This window comes from Eptesicus fuscus, chromosome 7, assembly GCF_027574615.1.
Source record: "Eptesicus fuscus isolate TK198812 chromosome 7, DD_ASM_mEF_20220401, whole genome shotgun sequence".
Lineage (NCBI taxonomy): Eukaryota > Metazoa > Chordata > Mammalia > Chiroptera > Vespertilionidae > Eptesicus > Eptesicus fuscus.
In genome coordinates this window covers 60,569,338-60,597,318 of record NC_072479.1, presented here as the reverse complement: position 1 = coordinate 60,597,318, position 27,981 = coordinate 60,569,338, and the positions used below count along the sequence as shown (strand labels likewise).

General features: G+C 46.6%; 1 protein-coding gene across 1 annotated transcript; it reads left to right on the top strand.

Annotated features, from left to right (window-relative positions):
- Positions 1-463: 463 nt before the first annotated feature.
- Positions 464-26,582, top strand: C7H12orf54 (chromosome 7 C12orf54 homolog). Its single transcript, XM_054718468.1, has 8 exons — positions 464-506; positions 838-959; positions 15,630-15,660; positions 16,146-16,184; positions 21,551-21,583; positions 23,465-23,489; positions 25,174-25,213; positions 26,387-26,582. The coding sequence occupies exons 2-8, from the start codon at positions 895-897 to the stop codon at positions 26,502-26,504; spliced, it is 351 nt and encodes a 116-aa protein (XP_054574443.1). The 5' UTR covers positions 464-506; positions 838-894; the 3' UTR covers positions 26,505-26,582.
- Positions 26,583-27,981: the final 1,399 nt, after the last annotated feature.

Genomic DNA, 27,981 nt, shown 5'->3' with positions numbered 1-27,981 from the left:
GTTGTTCAAATCTATGAGGTCACAGTTGAAATCACAGAAGAGTTGAAAAGGGCCAAGTTGATAGGGAGCAAATGAGATGGGGCTGTTGTGAGATGTGACTCAAAGAGAAGTTCTAGGGGAAAAGGGATGGGGTGCAGTGGGATTTGGGGCACCTAACTGGTTAAGTTTCTAGGCATAATTGCTTAGTTTGTGACTGGGGTTTGAAGGTGGGGAAGGACGGGAGGAGAAAACTGGGAGGCAACTTCTCATATGTTACTGCTTTGACCTCTCAACCTCGTGGGTTTTTGACAGTCAACTATGAGGTTTCCCTCCTCCCCACAAAGCACTTGAAAGCTGGAGCTAACAGTCCACCAGCCTGTAGTACTACACTTAATTGACCATGAAGATTCTGTGAGGTGAGACAGGATGGGGCATTTGCCATTGTGACTTCATTATACACTGCTTCCATTCCTTGCCTGACAGCCCTCCTCCACCTCAAGGAGCCTCTGGCCGACTCCCTAGCCCCAGTCTCAGCCAGCTATTATTTTTTACTTAAGATTCTCTCTCTTTTTTTTTTTCCACCCACCTTCTCACTGGAATTTCTGTTCTTACTGAAAAAGAGGACTAAGACTTCACCTGGAGCAAACACTTCCTTTCTCTCACCCTATTTTTCTTTACATATATGTAGACACACACACACACACACACACACACACACACACACACACTCACACACACACTCAAAACACAGATGCTTCCTGAACTACTGAGACATTAGTCCTGGTAATTCTCCAGTGGGTAAGTGCTTCTCTTTTCACTATTAATCTGCCCTCTCCCTATTCATTTATGCCTCCCCAGGGTCTGGAGGGACCTCCATCTTCAGCTTCAGAGTCTCTGGTTTCTGCTCAAGGACAAATGGCACAGCATACCTTCCATGATCGAGAACAAAAAGCAGGAAGGACATTCAGGCAACAGATTAGGTAAATGGGCTATTATTACCTTCAAATGTCCTTAGATTTGGATATGCTTTATGGGAGAAAAACTAGAGTCACCTGTCTCCCATCCTCTTCCAGCTGCACCTATTTCCTGGATGGGTAAGGTGAGGTCTTTCATGTGTCCTCTCTCCTCTCCACCTCCTCAATGGAAGGGACAATAGAGAATATTTACCATTCTACTTTAGAGGGTGGGCATCAATCTGAAATTCCTCTAAGAGTTAGTTGAGTATACAACCCAGGAACATTTGTTTATCTCAGAGTCAACTTTCTAAGAAGTCCTTATGTCCTCTACAGTATAAATCAACGCCAGCCATCCCAAACCATGCTTCCCTTGGACCAGTTGGAGAGGGGGACCAGAATCTGTTGCTTGAAACTGAATAGTAGACCCAGACAGTGTTATCCATAAAACGAAAAAATGGGCTTACTGTGAGCTTATAGGACAGGAAAGTTTCCGAAAGGAATTGGGACTTGGCTTGAGCTTTTGAAGTATGCAATATGTTCTAAGAGTTTATAGGAATTCAGGAAGAAAGAGTTAAAAGTGTCTTCAAGGTTTCTGGTCGTCTATCTTATTAAAGTACTTAGAATGACTAGTTGGGCCTCAAATCCGAAAGCCAGTGAGGAATCAAGAAGCCTGAAACTTGTAGAGAAATGGAAACCTGTTCTAAGAGTATGAACCCTTTCCAGACAGCTGCAGGACTCTGAGAAGAAGAGTGAGTAGAGACTGGAGTTTCTGAGAGTTCTACCTGGGAAAGCACATAACCACATCAGAAACCTGACTTCCCTACTAATGAACAGATGTTGTGGCAGCAGAAGTGGGCACAACACTGTAAAATACTAATACCAATAATATTTGAAATTAACTTTATAGTTACAAAGGCTTTCATATAATACCCCAAACCCTGTAAGATGAAGATCATTCCTCCTATTTTTCAGGTGAGGAAACATTCATAATTGGCAAAGAGACTTACCAAAAGGCCCAGAACTGGAATTTGGTGATGCTGGAATCCAAACTTTTCTCTCTCTCCAAACTCCAAATTCTTCCCACTGCTATAGAATTAGGATTCCAATAACTCAGCTATAAAACAAGGAGAGCACAATAATTAGGCTCCTTTAGAGAAGTCATATCAGAAAGTGGAGTCAAACAGACCTGACCTGAGTTGGAATATCAGCCTTTTCACTATTATTACTTAGCATATCAGAGCCTACACAGTAAAATAGTCCCCCCACACCCTCACGGGGCTGTGTGAAGATATGTGGTTCAAAGCACCCACCTCAGTGCCTGGTTCATGGAGGTTCAATCTTCTTTGGCCCAATTTCTAGTAATAAATCACTACAATTCTACTGTGAGTACATCTCTTCTTTCTTCTCCTCTCCTCTCCCCTCTAGCCTTTCCTCCTCCTCCTCCTCTTCTCCTCCCCCTGTCTCTTCATAATGTGACATATTTTCCATACAAACAGTTGTTTTATGGAAAATAATACAATAATTAATAAATAATAATATAAGAGTACACTGTTTCGCATACTCAGAACTGTAAACCTGCTTTTTTTCTATGTATGTATGTATGTATGTATGTATGTCATTCTCTTCATATCACACCATACACACACACACACAGAGGCACATACTTCCTAATCCTCTTCCCAATGTCCTTTATCCAGTATTTCAATTATTCACTATACTAGAGGCCCAGTGCACAATATCCATGCATGGGGGCGGAGGGGGTCCCCTCAGCCTGGCCTGTGCCTTCTTGCAGTCTGGGACCCCTCAGGGAATGTCCGCCTGCCAGCTTAGTTGCTGCAGGGAGTGGGCCTAAGCTGGCAGGCAACATCCCCCAAGGGGTCCTTAGCACTGCTGCAGAGTTGGGAGAGGCTCCCACCACCGCCTTTGCGCTCGCCAGCTATGAGCCCGGCTTCTGGCTGAGCAGCACTCCCCCTGTGGGAGCGCACTGACCACCAGGGGGCAGACGCTTAATGCAGGAGCTGCCCCCTGGAGGTCAGTGCGTGTCATAGCGACTGGTTGTTCCGCCATTCAGTCGATTTGCATATTACCCTTTTATTATATAGGATGTTTACAAAGATTGGATTAAAATGCAGCCTGCAGGAGAAAATTCTAGGTGAACCCAGTTCTGTTTTATTTTCTCTTCCCTCCTCACTCCCTAAAATAGGCAGATGAAATCCTCAGGAAAACAATCTTAAAAGTAAGGGGGTTTTCAGGATAACAGGTACGGCTTGTCCCCAGGTTCCACAGAAAAACAGCATTCTAGCTGGCAGAATTCTGTGCATGAGCTCCAAGATATTCACCTTGTTCTTTGCTACCCTGAATCTATGTTCATCAATAGTCCCCTCTTGCCTGGCCTACGTGGCTCAGTGGTTGAGCATCGACCTATGAACACAAGGAACCTAGGAGGTCGCGGTTTGATTCTTGGTCAGGGCACAAGCCCAGGTTGCAGGCTCCATCCCCAGGTGGGGGCGTGCAGGAGGCAGTCAATCAATGATTCTCTCTCATCATTGATGTTTTTATCTCCCTCTCCCTTCCTCTCTGAAATCAATAAAACAATAAGAAAAAAAAGAGTCCCCTCTTAACAAGAGTCCCCCACAGTATCTTGTGACAGCACGCTGAGAAAGCATAGTGCAGAGGCAGTGAGTGATGGTCACTGTTATTAAACTTGACAGAGATCTGTTAGGCTCAATGTCCTCTTGGGCTCAGTATTTGCTCTCTTCTGTGTTCCCCCTCCCTGTGGTCAAATTGGCCTCCTTACCCTTGTTTGGGAAGATACATTGCTCCTTTCTATGGCAGGAGTTGTACAAGTAGGAGGTCCAGGCCAGAGATAGAGGATCCTTGAGTTCTGAACCATGCTCTCCCCTCCATCACTTTATGCCTTTTTCCCCCCAATCCTTTCTTAGGGTTCCACACTAGGGCTCCTGAAACAATTCTAGGAGGTAATGACCAACCCTTCCTCCCTCCTATTTGTTGCCAATCCCCTCACTTCCTTTGGCCTGTCACCTCTACACAGGTCTACACCGGGCCAGACGATCCAAGCTGAGTCTGCTCAGAATCCACTAGCATGGTACATGAGACTGGTTGTCCATTTTCACCCCTCTTTTCCTGCCAGTTACCCCTCTAATCTTATATACAACTACTTCCTCTCCCAGGTAATTTTGACACTGATTATATTGGTCTTTAGAAACAACAGCTTAGATAGTGCTACCAAGAATAAGCAAAATCTTTCAACTTCTTCCTCAGCCTTAAATCCCCATCTCCATTCCATCAGAGTTGTGAAGAAAATAACACATTGTGGGGGATCAAAAAAGGAAGCAGTTTGATCATTGAATATACTTTCTCAAGGTGGATCTGAGCTGTTCAAGTTAGGCAGGGTGAAGGGACTGGAGCGAACACAATCTGGCAGGAGAATAGTCAAGTTTAATGATAGTGACCATCACTCTTATTGCCACTGCTCTATGCTTTTGAGTTCTCAATGTGCTGTCACAAGATACTGGGAAGATAAGGTTGCTAGTTCCAAAGGAGACATGAGAGGGGGAAGGTGAGACCCTGGCTATCATGTTGCGTTTTTAGTATAGAAACATCAAGAAGTCTCACTAGGAGTTGTGAGGATAGAGTTTAGGAGAAGAGAAGCCTTTGACTTATATTTCCAGTACATCAAGTTTATTTTATTTTGATTCTTTATTTTATAACTTAAGAAGTACAGTTTGAGGGTTTGATATATGTATATACTATGAAATAATCACTATAATGAAAATTAACATTTCCATCCACTCACATAGTTTTTTGGTAATGAGAAGGACACTTATGATCTACCCTCTTAGCAAATTTCATACAGCACAGTATTGTTACCTATAGTCAACATGCTATACATTAGATCTCTGGAACTTATTCATCTTGCATAAATGAAACTTTGTACCTCTTGACCAATATTTCCTCATTTCTCTCTCACTCAAGTCCCTGATAACCACCATCTACCCTATGTTTCTGTGAGCTTGACAATTTTAGATTCCACATATATAGATCATACAGTACTTACCTTTCTGTGTCTGGCTTATCCACCAATGGAGATTTAGGTTGTTTCCATATCTTGGCTATTCAGATAATGCTGCAATGAACACAGGGGTACATATAGCTTTTCACGTTGTTTTCATTTTCTTTGGATAAATACCTAGAAGTGGAATTGCTGGATTATATGGTAGATCCATTTTTAATCATTTGAGGAACCTCCATACTGCTTTTCACAGTGGCTGCACCAATTTACATTCCCATCAACAGTGCTCAAGGGTTCCTTTTTCTCCACATCTTCACCAAAACCTGTTTATTCTTTTTTATAATAACGATTCTAACAGCTGTGGGGTGATTTTGTGGCTTTGATTTACTTTTCCTGATGATTAGTGAAGTTGAGCACTTTTCATATACCTCTTGGACATTTGTATATCTGTACATCTTCTTTGAAACAATGTCTATTTGGGTCCTTTGTCCATTTTTTCAATTAGGTTGTTTTTCTGCTGTTGGGTCTGAGTTCTTCATATGTTTGGCCTATTAACCCCTTATCAGATATATAGTTTGCAAATATTTTCTCCAATTGCATAGGTTGCCTTTTCATTTTGTTGAATTTTTCCTTTGTCGTGCACAAACTTTTAGTTTGATATAGTCCCACTTATTTTTGCTTCTGTTGCCTGGGATTTTGGTGTCATATCAAAAAAATAATAGTCAAGAATAATATCAATAACCTGATGAACCAAAAGATAGATACAGAGGCAGTAAAGCATCGAACAGACTGTCAAATTACAGCGGGAAGGCAGGGAAGTGTTGCGGGGGGGGGGGTGGAGGAAGAGATCAACCAAAGGACTTGTATGCATTCATATAAGCACAACAAATGGACACAAGACACGGGGGTGGTGGGGTGAGGGCAAGCAACAGGAGGTAGGGGAGGCTGGGGGAAGGTCAATGGTGGGGGGGAAGGAGATATATGTACTACTACATGTAATATTTTAAACAATAAAAATTTTTTTAAAAAAAGAATAATATCAAGAAACTTTTCCCTATATTTTTCTTCTAAAAGCTTTACAGTTTCAGGTCTTATATTTAAGTCTTTAATCCAGGTTAGTTTGACTTTTGTGCATGTTATAAAACAAGGTTCCAATTTCATTATTTTGCATGTGGATATCTTGTTTCCTCAACACAACTTATTGAAGAGACCATCTTTCCCCCATTGTATATTCTTGGCACCTTAGTGCAGGGGCCTGATGCGGCGGGGGCCAAACATGGTGGGGATCTCCCTTTTCCGCGTCCCGCACGGAAAGAGAGATGAACGAACCGGTTCTAAGTGGAGGCGGCCAGGGATTGAGAAATAATAGAAATAAAGAAAACAAGACGCAAAAATAGATTCATGAAGCTGGGGCTGGGTGGGACGCCATCTTTCCTCTCTGATGGAGAGGCAGCATGACGACGACCCTGAGCCACCCAGCAGGTTTATTTTATCTCCCCAAAATCCAGGAAGTAACACCAAAACTTAGGATCAAAGGAGCTTATTTGCATTCTTAACTAGGCCCCAGCATTACTGGATTTACATATCTAGACCCGCCCCTGCTGACACCTGGGCTGCTCTGAAGTCAGAACTGATTAACAGGTCCAGCCTCATTGGGGAAGCATGTTCCCAGGGCTTGACTCGGCCTAAGCCCTGAGTTCAGCTGACGATAATTAAGGAAATGCCCAGGTGCCTCTACACCTTAGTCCAAGATTAGCTAGCTGTGTGTGTATTTATATCTGGTCTCTCTATTCTGTTACATTGGTCTATGTGCCAGTACCATAATGTTTTGATTACTACAGCTTTGTAATATAGTTTGCAATCAGAATGTGTGATGCTTCCAGCTTTGTTGTTCTTTCTCAGGATTGCTTTGGCTATTTGAGGTCTTTTATGGTTTCATACAAATTTGAGGATTTTTTTGTTCTATTGTAATTTTGATAGGGATTGCATTGAATCTGTAGTTTGCTTTGGGTAGTGTGGACATTTTAACAATCTTAATTCTTCCAATCCATGAGCATGGAACATCTTTCCACTTATTTGTGTCTTCAATTTCTTTCCTCAATGTCTTAGTTTTCAGTGTGCAGATCTTTCGCCTCCTTGGTTAAATTTATTCTTAAATATTTTGTTCCTTTTTATTCTACTATAAATTAAATTATTTTCTTTTAAAATGTTTTTCATTTTTTCAATTATACTTGACATTCAATATTATATTAGTTTCAGGTGTACAGCATAGTGGTTAGGCATGTAGATAATCCATGAAGTGATCCCCCAATAAATCTTTGCCCATCTGACAATGTGTATGTAATTATTACAATATTATTGACTATATTCCTTAAGCTGTACTTTATATTCCTGTGACTATTTTGTAACTGCCAATTTGCACTTCTTAATCCCTTCACCTTTTTTACTCAGCTTCCCAACTCCCCTTGTTTTTTTTAATATTTTTATTTTAGTCCTTTGATTTTTTTATTGTTGACATATTAGTTGTTCAGGAGTGTGCCATTTAATTGCTTGTATTTTTCAATTTGACAAATTTCTCCTTTATTAATTTCTAGCTTAATACTATGTGGTAAGAAAAGATATGCTATCAGTCTTCTTAAATTTGGTAAGACTTGCTTTGTGGCTCAACATATGATCTCTCTTGAATAATATTCTATGTGTGCTTGAGAAGAATGTGTATTTTGCTGCTGTTATATGGAATGTTTTGTATATGTCTGTTAGATCCATTTTGTCTGTTATTATTCAAATCTACTATTTCCTTATTGATAATCTGCCTGCATGATCTATCCATTGTTGAAAGTGGGCTATTAAAGTCTATTTCTTCCTTCAGTTCTGCTAATACAGGGTGGGGCAAAAGTAGGTTTACAGCTGTTTGTATAGAAAAATAATACAATAAATAATAATGCAAGAATAAACTGTGGAGAAACCAAGATGGCGGCATAGGTTAAACACCTAACCTGCAGCCGGGCACAACAATTTCAAAAATACAACTAGAGGTCAGAACGGACATCGTCCAGAACCACAGGAGAGCTGGCGGACTGAAATACCCACAGCTGGGGGGAAGGGGAAGGCCACGGGGACAGTCGGGGAAGCCGTAAAAGCCTGAGGTATGGAGAAACGGGCGGAGACACGAGCACACGCGCCTGCGGGGAGGATGGAACCGGAGAGGAGGGGGCGGCTGATGACCTGGCCGGAGTTCACTGGCAGGAAGGAGATAAAGGCTCCGGAGTGCGCTGAGCACCGGCTCCGATTGCACTGAACCCCATTCCGGGCGAAACCCTGGGAAACTCACTCACTTTCGCAACTCCGCCGCCCCCGCAGGACACCCGGCCCAGCACCCGTCCCCGCCGCCCAGCCCCCGCGCGCCTGGTGCCGCGGGCCGCGCGCCCCGCTCACCGGACGGAGGCCCGGGCGCCCTCTCCGTGCACCTCCCTGCGGCGCTAGACTTCAGTAGAGTTGACTGAATTCAAGGGATTAAGAAGTATAAATTGGGGGGACGCCGCGGCGGCGACGTCCGGAACGCGGCGATGGCGGTGCCTGGAGCTCGGCGGCCGCCCAGCGCCCATCCCAGCCGCGCGACCCTCGCGCGCCTGGTTCCGCGGGAGGCGCGCACCGCGCACCGGACGGAAGCCCGGGCGCCCTCTCCGTGCACCTCCCTGCGGCGCTAGACTTCAGTAGAGTTGACTGAATTCAAGGGATTAAGAAGTATAAATTGGGGGGGACGCCGCGGCGGCGACGTCCGGAACGCGGCGATGGCGGTGCCTGGAGCTCGGCGGCCGCCCAGCGCCCGTCCCAGCCGCGTGGCCCTCGCGCGCCTGGTTCCGCGGGACGCGCGCACCGCACACTGGATGGAGGTCCGGGCGCCCTTTCCGTGCACCTCCCAGCGGCGCTAGACTTCAGTAGAGTTGACTGAAATGAAGGGATTAAGAGGTACAGATTGGGAAGTATGAAAAAGATGGCGGCGGAGGTTAGGGGCTGTTCTGTTGCCTCGCACCCAGCGAAATCGGAGGGGATGAGGTGTGGAGGTGCGTGGGTCTGGCTGGTGGCGGGGGAGAGGGGCTTTTGTTCCAAACCTAGGGGAGATTGGCTCTCCATCACCCTGAAACCCATCTTCTGGCGAACCCCGGGAGACCCAGATGCCTGCGGGGAGAGGCGGGACTCTTGCGGAGGTGCGCCCAGCAATCAGTGTTTGCTGCGCTGGAGTGCGGAACGAGGGGACTTAGATACGTGGAAGGCAGAAGGACCAGACTCACAGCCATCTTGGCTCGCCGCACCATGGCCTGTGGGCGCCCTGAGACCCCGCCCCGCCCTGGGACCCGCCCCGCACGTTTTGAAGACCTGCCCCGCAAATCTTGCAGGCACACCTGCGCCCCAAGCAACGGCTTATGCATGTGGGTGGCCTGCCCTCTGGCAGCGGACCAGATGATCTGCTGTTCTAGTCGGACTGCTCCAGGGCCACTCAGACAGGAGGAAGAAACTACAGTTTTTGCTGTAATCCTTGCTGAGTGCCTAAGGCAGTAGCTGATCTACACCCCATTGGAGACCCAGAAACGAGGGCATCTGGTGGTCTGTGGGAGATGACACCAGATTTCAACCACGTGCATAAGGGACACATTCAACGGGAATATTCAGTGAGCGCCAAAGCTTTGCTGCACCAAGACCCGGCCCATAAACGTGTCTCCTGCACAGCAACTCTTCCTTTATAGACAAAGAGAGCCCCCCCAGTGACACCAACAACAATCAAGACTTAACTATACAAAGGAGGACCAAGATGGAGGCATAGGGCGGAAGCCTGATTGTTGCCTACCACAACAACTTTGAGACTACGACAAGAGAGCAGAGCAGACACCATCCAAGACCACCATAGGGCTGGCTGAGTAGATGCTCTACAACTAGAATAAAAGAGGGGTATGTGGGATGATGCTGATGCCGGTGACCCAAAGACCACACTTTAAGAACTACGGCTCAGGCGACACAAAAGAACTAAGGCTCAGGCGATACAACAGCGGCCTGGAACGTGCTCGGCGCAGATCCCCTGGCGGTCTCCGGCTGAGGGGACGGCTCCACTGGCAGCCAAGCACGGACAGACGAACCCCTATGAGACATGGGGTGGGAGACTCCGCGCTTGCTGACCTCTGAATCCGTCAAGAATCTCAACGCCCCGGAAGCGGCCAGGTGCGCATGCTCGGCGACCGGCCACCGATGCAGACCCAAGGGCCGACGCAGCGACGCCAGACTGGCCCACCGCCATGCACCGGGTGCACCGGAGCTTCGCCGAGCCGCCGCCCGACGAGTTCTGCAGCAGCCATACTGGAGCTCTGGAAGGATGGCCAGGGGAATTGCTGAGGGGGGATTGACCGGCAGGAATTGGGATCGGGAAGACGGGGCCCCGCTGAGACCCGGGTGCGGGCGGGGTTGCGCGCCTCTGGGCTCGGGTGTGGTCACACGCCTCTGGGTATAAGTGAGGCCTCACGTCCCTGGGTCTAGGTGAGGCCATATGCCCCTGGGTCCAGGTGAGGCCGGACTCCGGGTCCGGGTGAGGCCAAGTGCCCCTGGACCCGGATGACGCTGGATCCCGTGCCCGGGTGAGGCCAAGCGCCCCTGGGTCTGGGAGAGCCCACACACCCCTGGGTCTGGGTGAGACCATGTGTCCCTGGATCTGGGTGAGGCCTCGTGCACCTAGGCCCGGGTGAGCCCAAGTGGCCCTGGGTCTGGGGGAGGCCAAGCGCCCCTGGGTCCGGGTGAGACCATGTGTCCCTGGATCCGGGTGAGGCCTCGTGCACCTAGGCCCGGGTGAGCCCAAGTGGCCCTGGGTCTGGGGGAGGCCAAGCGCCCCTGGGTCCGGGTGAGACCATGCGTCCCTGGATCCGGATGAGGCCTCGTGCACCTAGGCCCGGGTGAGCCCAAGTGGCCCTGGGTCTGGGAGAGGCCACGCATCCCTGGGTCCGGGTGAGACCATGTGTCCCTGGATCCGGATGAGGCCTCATGCACCTAGGCCCGGGTGAGCCCAAGTGGCCCTGGGTCTGGGAGTGGCCAAACGTTCCTGGGTCTGGGTGAGACCGTGTGTCCCTGGATCCGGGTGAGGCCTCGTGCACCTAGGCCCTGGGTGAGCCCAAGTGGCCCTGGGTCGGGGAGAGGCCAAGCATCCCTGGGTCCGGGTGAGACCATGCGTCCCTGGATCCGGGTGAGGCCTCGTGCACCTAGGCCCGGGTGAGCCCAAGTGGCCCTGGGTCTGGGAGAGGCCAAGCATCCATGGGTCCGGGTGAGACCATGTGTCCCAGGATCCGGGTGAGGCCTCGTGCACCTAGGCCCGGGTGAGCCCAAGTGGCCCTGGGTCTGGGAGAGGCCAAGCGTCCCTGGGTCCGGGTGAGACCATGCGTCCCTGGATCCGGATGAGGCCTCGTGCACCTAGGCCCGGGTGAGCCCAAGTGGCCCTGGGTCTGGGAGAGGCCAAGCGTCCCTGGGTCCGGGTGAGACCATGTGTCCCTGGATCCGGATGAGGCCTCGTGCACCTAGGCCCGGGTGAGGCCACGTGCCCCTGGGTTTGGGAGAGGCTAAGCGTCCCTGGGTCCGGGTGAGACCATGTGTCCCTGGATCTGGGTGAGGCCTCGTGCACCTAGGCCCGGGTGAGCCCAAGTGGCCCTGGGTCTGGGAGTGGCCAAACGTTCCTGGGTCTGGGTGAGACCGTGTGTCCCTGGATCCGGGTGAGGCCTCGTGCACCTAGGCCCGGGTGAGCCCAAGTGGCCCTGGGTCGGGGAGAGGCCAAGCGTCCCTGGGTCCGGGTGAGACCATGCGTCCCTGGATCCGGGTGAGGCCTCGTGCACCTAGGCCCGGGTGAGCCCAAGTGGCCCTGGGTCTGGGAGAGGCCAAGCATCCCTGGGTCTGGGTGAGACCAGGTGTCCCAGGATCCGGATGAGGCCTCGTGCACCTAGGCCCGGGTGAGCCCAAGTGGCCCTGGGTCTGGGAGAGGCCAAGCGTCCCTGGGTCCGGGTGAGACCATGCGTCCCTGGATCCGGATGAGGCCTCGTGCACCTAGGCCCGGGTCAGCCCAAGTGGCCCTGGGTCTGGGAGAGGCCAAGCGTCCCTGGGTCCGGGTGAGACCATGTGTCCCTCGATCCGGATGAGGCCTCGTGCACCTAGGCCCGGGTGAGGCCACGTGCCCCTGGGTCTGGGAGAGGCTAAGCGTCCCTGGGTCCGGGTGAGACCATGTGTCCCTGGATCTGGGTGAGGCCTCGTGCACCTAGGCCCGGGTGAGCCCAAGTGGCCCTGGGTCTGGGAGAGGCCAAGCATCCCTGGGTCTGGGTGAGACCGTGTGTCCCTGGATCCGGGTGAGGCCTCGTGCACCTAGGCCCGGGTGAGCCCAAGTGGCCCTGGGTCGGGGAGAGGCCAAGCATCCCAGGGTCCGGGTGAGACCATGCGTCCCTGGATCCGGGTGAGGCCTCGTGCACCTAGGCCCGGGTGAGCCCAAGTGGCCCTGGGTCTGGGAGAGGCCAAGCGTCCCTGGGTCCGGGTGAGACCATGTGTCCCTGGATCCGGATGAGGCCTCGTGCACCTAGGCCCGGGTGAGGCCACGTGCCCCTGGGTCTGGGAGAGGCTAAGCGTCCCTGGGTCCGGGTGAGACCATGTGTCCCTGGATCTGGGTGAGGCCTCGTGCACCTAGGCCCGGGTGAGCCCAAGTGGCCCTGGGTCTGGAAGTGGCCAAACGTTCCTGGGTCTGGGTGAGACCGTGTGTCCCTGGATCCGGGTGAGGCCTCGTGCACCTAGGCCCGGGTGAGCCCAAGTGGCCCTGGGTCGGGGAGAGGCCAAGCGTCCCTGGGTCCGGGTGAGACCATGCATCCCTGGATCCGGGTGAGGCCTCGTGCACCTAGGCCCGGGTGAGCCCAAGTGGCCCTGGGTCTGGGAGAGGCCAACCATCCCTGGGTCCGGGTGAGACCAGGTGTCCCAGGATCCGGGTGAGGCCTCGTGCACCTAGGCCCGGGTGAGCCCAAGTGGCCCTGGGTCTGGGAGAGGCCAAGCGTCCCTGGGTCCGGGTGAGACCATGCGTCCCTGGATCCGGATGAGGCCACGTGCACCTAGGCCCGGGTCAGCCCAAGTGGCCCTGGGTCTGGGAGAGGCCAAGCGTCCCTGGGTCCGGGTGAGACCATGCGTCCCTGGATCCGGATGAGGCCTCGTGCACCTAGGCCCGGGTGAGCCCAAGTGGCCCTGGGTCTGGGAGAGGCCAAGCGTCCCTGGGTTGGGTGAGACCATGCGTCCCTGGATCCGGATGAGGCCTCGTGCACCTAGGCCCGGGTCAGCCCAAGTGGCCCTGGGTCTGGGAGAGGCCAAGCGTCCCTGGGTCCGGGTGAGACCATGCGTCCCTGGATCCGGATGAGGCCTCGTGCACCTAGGCCCGGGTGAGGCCACGTGCCCCTGGGTCTGGGAGAGGCTAAGCGTCCCTGGGTCCGGGTGAGACCATGTGTCCCTGGATCTGGGTGAGGCCTCGTGCACCTAGGCCCGGGTGAGCCCAAGTGGCCCTGGGTCTGGGAGAGGCCAAACGTTCCTGGGTCTGGGTGAGACCATGTGTCCCTGGATCCGGGTGAGGCCTCGTGAACCTAGGCCCGGGTGAGGCCACGTGCCCCTGGGTCTGGGAGAGGCCAAGCGTCCCTGGGTCCGGGTGAGACCATGCGTCCCTGGATCCGGATGAGGCCTCGTGCACCTAGGCCCGGGTGAGCCCAAGTGGCCCTGGGTCTGGGAGAGGCCAAGCGTCCCTGGGTCCGGGAGAGACCATGTGTCCCTGGATCCAGGTGAGGCCTCGTGCAACTAAGCCCGGGTGAGGCCACGTGCCCCTGGGTCTGGGAGAGGCCAAGCGTCCCTGGGTACGGGTGAAGCCAGATCCTGGGTCCTGGTGAGGCCGTGCGCCCCTGGATCCATCCGGGTGAGGCTGGGTCCCAGGCCCGGGTGAGAACACGCGCCCCTTGGGTATGGGTGAGGCCACGTGCCCCTTAGTCCGGGTGACGCCGTGCCCCTGGGTTCGGCCGAGACCAAACCAGAGGGAGTCGGACCTCCGTTACCACCATTTGTCCACCATCCAGAGCTGAGGGGTCAGTGCTGACATGTACACATAAGGAACTACTGGACATCGAAATTGGGTCTCAAAAGAACTGTTGGCCCAGGGGGAAGCTCGCTACAGATTGATTCATTTGCCTGTCAGCATAAATATTATTGCTCGTCTCACATTCAGTTCTTATTAGTATATATCTAGTGACATATGATCTCGTTCATCTAGAGGAAATGATGAACAACATAGACTGAGGAACAAGAACAGAACCAGAAGCAAGGAGGCATCGATCGGACTATCGGGCCTCAGAGGGAGGATAGAAGAGGGTAGGGGGAGGGTGGGGGAGGGGGAGAGTTCAACCAAAGGACCTGTATGCATGCATATAAGCCTATCCAACGGTTAAGTTCAACAGGGGATTGGGGCATGCGTGGGGAGAGGGGTGGGATGGGAATGGGGGGATGAGGACAAATATGTGACACCTTAATCAATAAAGAAATTAAAAAAAAAAAAAAGAATAAACTGTGTTTCATACACTCAAACTGTAAACCTACTTTTGCCTCATCCTGTGTTCCAATATTGGGTGTATATATATTTAGAATTTAAACCATCAGTTTGTTCTCTGTAGCTATGAATTTGTTTCTGTTTTGTTTATTTTGTTTTTTAGATTCCACATATAGGTGAAATCATATGGTATTTGTCTTTGCCTGATTTATTTCACTTAGCATAATACCCTTAAGGTCCATCCTTATTGTCAAAAATGGTAAGATTTCATTCTTTTTCATGGCCAAGTAATATTCCATTGTATATATGTACCACATCTCTTCATCCATTTATCTTTTGATTGGAGCATTTAACCCATTTACATTTAAAGTAATTATTAAGTATATAGTTATTACCATTTTATTGTTTTCTGATTGTTTTTATAGTTTTTCTCTGTCCCTTTCTTATTCTCTTGTAGTGTTGACTTTCTATAGTGTTGTGTTTAGATTCCTTTCTCTTTATTTTTTTGTATACTCCATGGAGTTCATGGGTGGGCCTCTTGATGGAGTCTGCAAACCAGCTAACAGAATCTGCAGCTGGTTTCTGAGATCCATGTAGTGGTTGCTATGAGTGCCTACCCCATTTTCTCTGCTGCCAGCTCCCCGCTATGATTATTCAGCTGTGCTGATCACCTCTGTGATCTGAGTAGAGTGAGGCAAAAGTGGGTCTCTTGGGCAATGTCTTAATAGGCTGGGAAGCAGGGTGTTCTTTTCACTCTCACTTTCCCTCATGGGAGAACCACAGGCTGAGAGGTTCTCTCTTGGCACTGAGCTATGCTGCCTCTGAGGAGGGGTGACATGAGTTAAGTGAAACTGTTTTTTCTTACCCTCTCCAATGCATCTGTTCATGGACTTTTTTGCTTAAATGAGGTGATTGGATTTCTTCACTGGACTCCTGATTTCCTACAGAGGTATTCCCATCCACAAATAGTTGTCAAAATTGATGTTTCCATGGGGAATATGAAGGTTGGAACCTCCTTTTCTGCCATCTTGCTGATGTCACCCACCCAGTGCCTCATCAGAATTATATCATCCTTTCTTTCCAGAAAATCCACTGAAGAAACAATGAAGCCAACGGTTAGTAAGACTTCCAAATACACTGGTTCCTTTGGGACTGATTCCTAGGGGAAATGGAGGAGAAGAAGCTGTGGCTAGAAGGCAGGAAAGCTGCCTAATAAGGACTATGTATTGAAGGACTTGGGCACTGTAATTTGAAGTGCTTTTGACTAGCTGATGGGTCACTGGCTACGAAGACTAGTAACATCTTCAATGCCCCTACTACACTAGATGAATCCATGGGAAAGCAGGCCATGTGGATATTGATAAGGTAGGTAAATATATGAGTCTTTTTCTATCTGTCATCCACCAGATAGATCAAGAGATGACGAGATATGGGCTGAAATTGACCCAATTGGGCTTGAAGGAGTCTTGGGGCTACCTGACAAATGGGGTGTCTATCTCAATTCCAATAATTCCTTGTATTCTATCAGTTTCACATGTGTCAGTTCAGATTCTGGGAGAATTAGGGTAATATTACCAAGATTTGTCTCTTATTTTAATAGGAAATACAGGTAACGCTCACTGAAGCCCTGTGGGACCAGGTGAGTACAGCTGCCACCAGCTTGAAAGCATGGTGAGAGGTGGGAGGAGGGAGAAAGGGCTTAAGAAAGGAGCAAGTTTCTTTCTTTCCCCTTGAGTAATTCACTGACTGATGGTGAAGAATTATCATACTTTGTCCCATCTTGTTCTATTACTCATCCAGTCTCAAATCCTCAGAGATTCCTAGTGTCTGCAACTCAGCACCCCTTCTTGACACCCACAGGTCCATTAGATATTGTCCTCTCAAACATGTTTTCTCTGCCAGCCTTTTAATAAAAACTGTATAATAAAAAAAGTTAAATCTGACCCACTAGCCAAGTACCTTAGGGCAAGTACCGAGAAAGCATCTACTTTAACTCTCAGATGAGAAGAAGGCAAAGTTACAATTTTGTTATGAAAAGTAAAGATATTAATTCCATTTCTGATTGGAAAGAAAGTTATTTTGCCTCTGGAGCCATTAAAAATTGTCTGAAAAATACTTTACTGTGGCTCTTGATTCCTTCATCCTAAGACATAATTTTCTGAAAGATTTGGTCCCTCCAGAATGAGTTAGCTTCAAAATAAACCTCTCAAAAAAGAAATGAATCAACCTAAAGAGTAGAAGTATTTAATTTCATCCATTTGAATACCAAATGAAGTTGATAAAAATTATCAATTTTTGTATAATTGCTAGTGAACTGTTGTTTCTGAGAGTAACATGCCAAATGGTCCCATTGCTTCTGAAGGTCTTGCCTGGGACATGATTAGGATCCTGTTATTAGCACAGAGAAGAATTGTTTTCTTTCACTGGCTATAACTGAAGGTCTCTATCGAGACATTAAAAGACATAAAAATTGGATTGTTATTCAGATATAATTCCAGCATAATTTCAATAATTGGAACACCATTCTGCTTTGCATTATTTATAATGGGAAATTGTTTTGTTACCAAGGCATTTCTATCTGTCTGAATTTCTTCAGAGTATTTTAATGAAGATTCTGAATGGGCATAAATGCCATATTTGCTCTGTGGCATCACAGGTTACCAACAACATTTTTTAAATGCTTCAAGATATCCTACATCTGCCGAAACCAGTTTGGCTCAGTGGATAGAGCGTTGGCCTGCGGACTGAAAGGTCCCAGGTTTTATTCTGGTCAAGGGCATGTACCCTGGTTGAGGGCACATCCCCAGTGGGGAGTGTGCAAGAGGCAGCTGGTCGATGTTTCTCTCTCATCGATGTTTCTAACTCTCTATCCTTCTCCTTTCCTCTCTGTAAAAACTCAATAAAATATTTTTTTTAAAAAAAAGATATCCTACATCTTCCCAAATTTATTGACAATATTTTAAATGAGAATAATGGCTAACAGTAGAAAGTATGGCTCGAGGTTTCCTGTTCTTTAATTTATTAGATTTGAGAGACTCAGAACTGCTATTTGTTGGAGAGTCCTAAGTGTTGAGAAGAATAATAAGAATCTGTACTTTGAATGTGAAGAATTGTCCTTCCTGTGGTTAAGAAAAATATAAAATTTTAATTTCAAGGAAATTAGATTAAATCATTTAAATTGGTTTAAAGAAATCTAGTTCCCAAAAAAGTCTTCCTTTGTAGAAGACATTTAAATTAGATGTTTGATAATGAATAAAATTGTTGAATCCTATCAAGAGAGTATTCTGAGATCTGAAAAACTATGAGTTGAAAATGAAAAATAGATTCATTATGTCACCAGTGGGAATTTGTTACCTTCAGACATCTAACTGAAGCAATGCCATGAGAAGTAAACTTCAGAATCTATATGATTAAGCCATGCTTTTTGAAATTGTTTTAAAATACACTTAAATTTAATGAATTTGAGATTAGCTTCTTTTAATTCTATAAAAACTGATCTTTTACATTCTGACAAAAAGTCCTTGGTTTTCCAGGTACCTGAAAATGACAAAGTAGCCAACTCTCAAACATGAAAATGCCAGATTTCACTTCTTATTTTAATGGTATATCAATGCAAAAGCTAGTTATGACCATAAAATAACCAGAGCAAAGTGCTGCGAATTTTCATAACACAGACATTTACTTAGTTTCTGAGGCCTTCCCCAAAACATTAGCTACTTCAACTTCTCAATCTTAGCATTTTAATTGCATGTACATTTAAACTCTTGGGAAAGAGTAAACAAGAAATACAGTACAACTGATCACTTCTGAACCCATAATATCAATTTCCCATATGGAGCCAAGCAAGGAAAGTCTGTTTATTAAATCAATTACTATAATTTTTTTTATTAAAGACTAGCTGTACCCAGCCATGCGTTGCTGTGGCTCAGTCTGGTTAAATGGAAAAGAAAGAGAAAGCGCACGTTTCTAATATGTTTAATTTCACAAGGCTTGTAGGTATACAATATTTTTTGTTGTTCCATTGTCTGTGCAGATATAGAGATTGTCTGGTTTGCCGATTCTAGAACACGCAACATATAATTGTCCATGTGAGAAGCAATCCATGTCTAGATCTAAACTGCACAATTCTAAAGATTGGCCCTGAGCTTTGTCGATGGTGATTGCAAACGCCAATCGAATTGGGAATTGCAATCTCTTAAATTGAAATGGCATATCCGTTGGAATCATAGGAATGCGAGGAATGAGGACATCTTCACCTTTGAAAGGTCCTATCAAGATTGTTGCTTCTACGACGTTGCTCATTAATTTTTTTACTGCAAGCCACGTGCCGTTGCAAAGCTTTGGCTGGTTGATATTTTGCAACATGATAATTGGCACGCCAATTTTCAATTGCAGTACGTGTGGTGGCATCCCTGGCAGATCGAGTGAATTCAAAAATTCTGTTGGATAATTAACCGCTTCATCTGCTTCCACAACAGTGTCGACGGACTTGTATGTGACTGCCTCGCTTTGAATGTTAGACTGAATAATATTGTTAAGTTTGTAGACGTCTTTGTTCTTGGCCGCAAGAATAGCTTGTTCACTCAGCCAATCGTGATTCTTATAATTGGTTTGAATATTGGGAAATACTTTTTCAACCAATTCTTCTTTTGATGTCACTAAATTGCAGAAGTTATGAGGCAATGAAATTCGTCCTGAGGTCAGATCAACTGGCACCTTTCTGTTCCCAATTTCCAGCAATTGATGTGAGAATATCTCAGCTGATCGATCGTTTTGCAGCTGGACACACATATTTGTAGTCAATTTTAACGTCTTTATGTGTCGCCACAAAGTAGAGTATTTCAGGCAAGCATTTATTTCGTCTGCTGGTGTCGATCGAGGAATTACAGGTAATGTTTGCCTGAAATCTTCTGCAAGCAATATTAATGTGTTCCCAAATGGTCTGATGTTTCCACGCAAATCTTGCAATGATCAATCAAGAGCCTCGAGCAATTTTTTGTGCGCCATTGTGCATTCATCCCAAACAATAAGTTTGCATTTCTGCAATACTTTTGCCATGCCGGATGCTTTGGAAATGTTGCACGTGGGGGTTTCAATGAATTGCATGTGCAATGGCAATTTCAAAGCGGAATGAGCAGTTCTTCCACCTGGTAGCAATGTCGCAGCTATTCCGGACGACACAAGAGCTAAGGCTATGTCAATTTGGGATCGAATTGCTGCCAGAATCAATCTAATTAGGAACGTTTTACCAGTTCCTCCTGGTGCATCTAAGAAGAAGATTTCTCCAACGCCATTATTGACAGTTTGCATTATTTGATCATAAATACCTTTTTGCTCAAACGTTAGCTTAGGAATATTTGATTGCACATATGACAAAAGATCACCCATGTTGTAATTTTGTTCACGACGCAATTCTACATCGAACAAAGCAGCAGCAGATCGATTCGGTGATGGCATTCCCAATTGATTGAGAACTTTGTTCGCGATTTCTAAGCACAAATCTTCAATCATTATCAACATTGAAATGGAATCGTAAAATATTTAGTATAGCATGTGTTGCTTTTACGTCCAACAGATGGCGCTGTTTTTCAAAAAAAGCATGTTTTTACCTGTCACAGGTGTGACATCTATATAATAGTAGGTATAAGGTATATAAAAACACGCGCGTATTCGAATGCAACGTTGTGTCAAAATTTCAAAGCAATCAGTGAAGAACTTTCAGAGATTTAAGATTTTGAACAAATGAACATTTACATTTTTATTTATATAGATGAGGGAAAGTCTCCACAGCCTCTCCTGCAAGCCCTCATTGAACAATACTATATGAAATGAGTAATGAACTTCTTAATTTTCTGTGATTTTCAATGTCTCTTCCATAAGTTTTACAGCAGAAAATAGTCTTCTTAATTAAAATGCTATATTAGAATAACTACTTAATGTTCTTACAATTATTATTTTAGCTAAAGAGTGAATTGTTTATGTAAGGGTCAGAAAACCATTCTTTTGGGAACCAGCACATAACTGGATACTTATGACATAATAAAGGGTGGATATGATATAACAGAGTGAACTAAGGGTGGCCGAGAGGCAATAAATTGATAACTGATACTGTCTACCCCATTGACTATTCTTCCATATGCACCCTTATATACATTAAAACTCCTGAATATCAACAAAAACAATTCTATTTCCACCAAAGAAGATACAGCTATCTGTCTTAAAGTCCTCATCTTTTCCTCAATGAGGCAACTGAGGTTTCCAAATGTCACTGTATTCATCTATGACTGGGTGAGAGCGTAGTTACATATTTCATTTTACAAGAAACTGCCAGAGCTTTTCCCAAAGTGATCATACAATTCTATACTCCTTCCAACAGTGTATTAGAGTTCTAGCTACTCTATATCCTCACCAACATTTGGTGTCTTCTTGTATATTATACTCTAAATACAAATATGTGTTTAATAGCTATGTTTAGCTTCAGAACAAGAACCAATTAAACAGAAATGAAATATAATAGTGGGTTTCATTTACATTCCTTTTACAACTCAGCCATCTTTAAACAACTTTCTGTATTTCACCCATTTCTCATATGAAGAAATGGTGGCCCAGAAATACATGTAGAGTGAAAGTCAATGGGATTTATTGCTAGGAAGCCATAGTCTCTTAGCATTCACACTCTATAGCACTGATGGCGAACCTATGACACGCGTGTCAGCACTGACACGCGTAGCCATTTCTGATGACACGCGGCCGCATGCCGAGGATGAAATATTTGCTGCTCCTGAGGATGAAACATTTGCGACTAGAGTCTTGGAGTTAGTTTTTTCCTCAAAGTGACACACTACCCGAGTTATGCTCAGTTTTTTGGCGAAGTTTGACACACCAAGCTCAAAAGGTTGCCCATCATTGCTCTATAGCCTAATGACTGGGAAATTCTATATATAAAATTCCTTTGTAATAAAGTCTATAATATTAATTTTTCCATTATATTTTGTCTTCTGTCAGGTGAGGATGGCTTTTAGGGATATACAAAAGGAGGTAAGATTAAATATCAATTCTCTAAATTCCCTGGCCACATCACTTTCCTTTGCTCCCGTTTTTTTCCATAATCTACTGTGATGTTGACTCTGATCAAGGTTTTCGTGTCTTCATCTAGTCCAGGAAACTGAGGCAAGAAGATGCCTAACCATTCCCTTGTGGAAATATGATCACATAGAGAGAAAACTGTTTCTACCAGAAATCCTCTCAGCAAGAATACCCTATGTAGTTATAGGAATGCTGATAAGTGACTGAGTTGGGAGGAGTCCCCAAGGGGCATGGTAAATTGCCTTATTAAGAGAGTACGTCTATTACCTGCAGGGAAGTGCAAATTAAAAGCCAGAGCTAAATTTCTTTGCTAAACAGAAACAACTCTCCTCCTCTGCTGTCCCTCCATACAGATTTCAGTCTTTCTTCTATACAAATTCTGATCAAATATTTAAAAATATAGTCAAACATGCACTAGATTACTGGCCTGCCCAAGCACTGAGTTATAATATTAGCTTGCTCACGGTATTGCTATATCTTGGTCCTACCAAGCCTTGGCTTTTTCTTTTTCTGTTTGTTACTGTGGAGAGCAACAAGCACTATCTATACAATGTGCTTGTATTTTACACAAAACTTAGAGCAAGTACTAATTTCATAAAATGGGAAATGGGAAACATCTGCACAGATTTCTTAACCTGTGTTCCTCTGAATAAAAATATAGCTTCATTTAAATTAAAATATAAATATAATATAAGCCTCCTGTGGTCTTAAAAACAGTAGTCCTCTCTTCCTAATTGGGGAGAATGATAGGTAAAGAGATTGAGAAGCCACTGAAAATAAACTCCACTATTTCACTATCTCAACCACTCTTGGCCTTATAACTGCATCCCTTTCTATAGCTCAAGAAGCCATGTCATTGTATCCTGTTACTATGTCTGGGACTTACTCTAGGAAAAATTATAGCAGTATTTTCCATATGGCTGCAGGTAAAAGAGTGCAGTGGGTAGCGATCAGAAGCTTCATATTTCACCCAAGTTTCACCTTGGGGTTAGGGCACCTCCAATCTACCCAGCACTTTAGTCCCCTGAGTCATGAGTCTCCTCCAGGAAGAACTTGAACTAGTGGGACTTGAGTGTGTTTGATTTCTATCCTCAGGGCTTATGTAGCAATGAAAAGTCCCATCTGACATCCTCAGTTCTGAATTGCTCTTCTGGTGCTGTTTCATAGAGTCCATCAGTCACAACCCCTGCCCTCATAGGTCCTCCAGGCTGGTGCAGACAAAATAGACACCCCAACCCAGACTTATAAGGGCAATTTTTATACTTAAATACTAAGAGAAAAAAGGAAAGCAAAAGACAGCAGGGAGAGGCCAAATTAAAATGTACTTTCTTTCTGATGATGTAAACATTAAGACCCAGCTCCAGAGCATTGTTATATAGAAAGACCATCCAGTCGGCTCCTGAGAGCTAGGAGTCCCAAAGTGTCTCATAAACAGCAATGTACTTTGGGATGAGTAAGAAGGATTTTTTTTAAAGGTCCTTCACAGATACTTAAAGCTTCACCTCAGAGAACCACTAGAGACCCAATGGGGAGGGTAAAAGGGCCAGAGTGTCTCTTGCCCCTAAAGAGGCCAGGGCTCATCCCATTTCTTTATCCATCATTCAACAAACTTTTACTGAGCATATGCTGTATGCAGGGCATTATGTCAAGTGGTTTGGTGTGAGAGAGACAAAACAACACAAATTCGGCTTTCTGGAAACTTAGAGTTTAATCCCCTTCCCAGGAAGCCCATATCTCCCACACAGACACCCCTATGTCTAACCAAGTCTATAGCCAGCGGAAACTGGCCCCTGAGTCTCTGACTGACCCCTCTGAATTCTCATTATTTTTCAGCTACAGGAAGATGCTCGGACTCGAGGTAAAAAAGCAGTATTCCAAGGTTTGGATTAGCCAGGAATGGTGGGAAGAAATAAGGAGGAGTTCATCCCAAAGTATCATCATTAGACCTTCCATTTAGCTGAGAGCTAGAGTCCAGGTCCACTTTTCCTTTCCCCCTTCAGCTAAGCTTGGCATTGGCTTTCCTTGATCTTCCATGAGCACTGCCTGTCTCTCTTCTGTCCAGCCCAACTAGACAGGCACAGCAAGAACCCTTTCTCCCTTGGGATGGCTGTTGAGGACCTGGGGACACTCTCAGCCTTCAGTCAGACATGGCCCTTTTCAGTAGAGGAGAGAGAGCAAACGCAGAGGTGAGCAGCTTCCCAGCTCTGCTGTAAGGACTGAGCAGAGCTGGCATAGGGACTGAATAATGAGGAGGTCATAATGGAATGGTTATTCAAGATGGCCAAGTTATAGTTCTCAAATGCCCAAATGCAAATTCTAGTGTTTCAGGAATATACTCAAAATACCCAGGAGCCTAGAATTATAGCTTGAAGGCCATATTTGTATCACCTTCCTTCACCCACCGAAGACAGAACTTATAAATCAGGGCTTTTCAAACTTTTTCAAGTATACAGATCACCTAGGTACGTTGTTTAAAAAGAAGATACTGATTTAGTAGGTCTAGGTGGGCCTCTGACATCCTAGTTTTCTAACAGGCTCCTAATGTGATGCCAAAGCTGCTGGATCAGACTTTGAGTAACAAGGGTTACTCAGTAAATGACTGAGCCCAATGAAATATCCTCTAATGTCAGAATAAAATAAGATTTAATTCAGTGACTTCCAAATCCCATGGAAAGACTGAGGAGACTTTATATGTGAGTGCAGGAATCAGAGGGAGGAGAAAATCAAAAAGAGATTCTGACTACTACAGGGTCTCTCTGGGAATTGGAACTACTCTATGCTTTTCTAGCCCTCCACAAAACAGAGCTTGTAAGATTCCAAGCCTTCTTGGGGATCTATAAATATAGCCAGTCCAGACAGAACCCACTCTGATCTTTCTCCAAACCTGGTCAATCACCTCCACTCCACTCAAGAGTGATAAAGGAAATGGCCAAGCAGAATCCTTCATGAAATACAGAGAAAACTTTTCTTGGATGCTGATCCCTAAGGATCAACAAGTCAAAAGAGCCAAGCTTACCTCAGCTTGAAGAACGCTCTCCCTTATTCAAGGAAGGCTGACTTCCAAAGAGGCCACTGGGAACACCTGCCTATTGACCAAGGACCAAGGACCAAGTTAGATCTAGGATCCTAGCTGCTGCTGTTGCTTTTCTGCTGTCTAAAGTGATGGGTGAGGGAGAAATTCAGGATAAAATGAGAATTCAAGTCTCATATCCATTTTCCATGCAAAAGAAAAGGAGACAAGTAAGAAGCCAAGGACCTGCTCCCGTGGCAATGGCCCAGTACAGAGGCATTTGACAAACTCGTAATGCCCAGCACTGGTTAAACAGGTCTGGTGGCCATGATTCACTATGCTTTGCAAGTGACCAGATATCTGGTGCCATATTCTGCAACTGCCCGTAGATCTTTAGTTTCCCCATAAGTTCTGGCCTCTCCCACCCTGACTGGCTATACTCCAAACCAAGGATGTGAGCAGGACTCTGGAGTTTTAGGGAGATACTTCCAGACCCTTGTAACAGAATGACTCCTTTCTGTATCTACCTCAGGGATGAGTAACTGCTTAATGTCATCTGCATCCAGGATTGGGTAAGTGGCCTTTCTATGATAGTCCCTGAGGGAGATGGCATCCTCCTAGAAATGGGTGTAATGGCTAGGAATATATCTGGGTCTTGAGCCTTCAGAAGCTTATACTTCCAATATATATCTCTTCTAAAGAGGAAGAGGTTAGCCTCCCATCACTCTTAGCTAATGAACTATAGAGCCAGGGCTTCCTCCTCCAGCCTCATCCCCAACAAAAATCCCTGGAATTGCAGGATCAGTCCTAGACTGGAGATCCTCTTCATTCAAGTCAGAGAATAATGGAATAAAAAATGATGGATAAGAAAAGAAAAGCCATGAAAATGGAGTTAAACATCAGGGACTTAGAAGTAAAAGGACTTAGAAGGAGAAAATCAATAATATGAGAGTCCAGTGCCCCAACATTGGAAGATGTCCATTTATTTACCATAAGAAAAAAGACTAAAAGAAGATCAGGCTACAACACTAAAGATTTAATTTAGACATTAGAAATGACTTTCCCATTAGTGACTATTGAGAAACAGAGGTCTGGGTAGTCCAGAAAGACAGAAACACCACGTTCTGCAGAGGACTTTGGAAACAGTTTTTTAAAAATCACTTTGATGTATTTCAGGAATGGTCCCGCCTGAACCAGGAAATGGAGAAGGTGAACTCCCTAGACTCCTGTTGGAACCAAATTTGATCCTATCTTAGAGAGTTGGCCCTACTAAAATAAAATCCATTCCTCTTAAAGAGATAAACTTTATACTTTATTTAAATTGATCAGTGTTGAATCCATCAAAAGAATAACTGACAGATAATGTCATATTTACATAAATTTTAAATGTAATTATTATAAACCTTTACATATGAGGAACACTTTTGATTGGTTAAACCATATTAGATTTATGCTTTTACTTAATTTTAATATTCCTCTGAGCCAAGCATTAGAAATTTTCCTGACTTTCCTAATGAAAACACAAGCTCTGAAAAGTAGTAACACTATGTCTCCTAACACCCAGCAAGAGCTCTTTCCTTTGGGCCACATGATTATCAGGGAATTGCAGCACCCAGAGCCAGTAATGCCATTCCAGGTAGAGAGTGATAACAAGATCCCTAAGGACAGTGGAGGAAAGGGAGGGGAGCCGAGGTGGTGGGATCTCTCTCCTTCATACACTCACAACCTCCTCTTATTTGGTACAGAAGCATCAGGCCTCCAGATTCCTGGACATCCCAAAATATGAGAATTTTACTGCCCAGCACTGAAGAACAGCCATCAGAGGTCCAGGCCCACAACCTGAAAAGCCAGCACTCTGATTAACCAGCTTGCTACCCTGGACCCTAATCATACAATAAAGGAAGAAGACCTCCTTGGCTTCTGCCAGGTGTTTCACCCAGATGACCTGTCCCCTGAGCTCCACTCTGCCCAACCTACCTTAGTCAGGAACCCGGGCTCCATGGATCTTCACTCCAACTTGATAGAAGAGCACCCCACCAAGCAGATAGGATCCAATACAAGGAGTGAAAAGATGGAAGAATGAGGGCAGGGCCAAGCCAGGATCTTTGGGTCTCTGGGATAAAGGCAAAGAGCCAAACGAGAGTGTCAGCTGTGGATAGTTCTGTATAGAGAGGAATATTCAGGAATCAAAGAGAGACAATTATGGGATAGAAAGATGAAAAGGTAGAAATTTTAAAAACACACTAAGAAATGTGTGGCCATGGCCAAGCGTCCCTGGGTCCGGGTGAGACCATGTGTCCCTGGATCCGGGTGAGGCCTCGTGCACCTAGGCCCGGGTGAGCCCAAGTGGCCCTGGGTCTGGGAGAGGCCAAGCGTCCCTGGATCCGGGTGAGACCATGTGTCCCTGGATCCGGGTGAGGCCTCGTGCACCTAGGCCCGGGTGAGCCCAAGTGGCCCTGGATCTGGGAGTGGCCAAATGTTCCTGGGTCTGGGTGAGACCATGTGTCCCTGGATCTGGGTGAGGCCTCGTGAACCTAGGCCCGGGTGAGGCCACGTGCCCCTGGGTCTGGGAGAGGCCAAGCGTCCCTGGGTCCGGGTGAGACCATGCGTCCCTGGATCCGGATGAGGCCTCGTGCACCTAGGCCCGGGTGAGCCCAAGTGGCCCTGGGTCTGGGAGAGGCCAAGCGTCCCTGGGTCCGGGAGAGACCATGTGTCCCTGGATCCAGGTGAGGCCTTGTGCAACTAAGCCCGGGTGAGGCCACGTGCCCCTGGGTCTGGGAGAGGCCAAGCGTCCCTGGGTACGGGTGAAGCCAGATCCTGGGTCCGGGTGAGGCCGTGCGCCCCTGGATCCATCCGGGTGAGGCTGGGTCCCAGGCCCGGGTGAGACCACGCGCCCCTTGGGTATGGGTGAGGCCACGTGCCCCTTAGTCCAGGTGACGCCGTGCCCCTGGGTTCGGCCGAGACCAAACCAGAGGGAGTCGGACCTCCATTACCACCATTTGTCCACCATCCAGAGCTGAGGGGTCAGTGCTGACATGTACACATAAGGAACTACTGGACATCGAAATTGGGTCTCAAAAGAACTGTTGGTCCAGGGGGAAGCTCGCTACAGATTGATTCATTTGCCTGTCAGCATAAATATTATTGCTCGTCTCACATTCAGTTCTTATTAGTATATATCTAGTGACATTTGATCTCGTTCATCTAGAGGAAATGATGAACAACATAGACTGAGGAACAAGAACAGAACCAGAAGCAAGGAGGCATCGATCGGACTAACGGGCCTCAGAGGGAGGATAGGGGGGGGTAGGGGGAGGGTGGGGGGAGGGGGAGAGTTCAA

Excerpts from the sequence above, each read along its gene's own strand:
- C7H12orf54 (XM_054718468.1), top strand. The coding sequence starts at position 895 with ATGGCACAGCATACCTTCCATGATCGAGAACAAAAAGCAGGAAGGACA. Across the intron at positions 960-15,629 it reads ACATTCAGGCAACAGATTAG|AAAATCCACTGAAGAAACAA; the intron begins GTAAATGGGCTA and ends CTTTCTTTCCAG. Across the intron at positions 25,214-26,386 it reads TCATCTGCATCCAGGATTGG|AAGCATCAGGCCTCCAGATT; the intron begins GTAAGTGGCCTT and ends TATTTGGTACAG.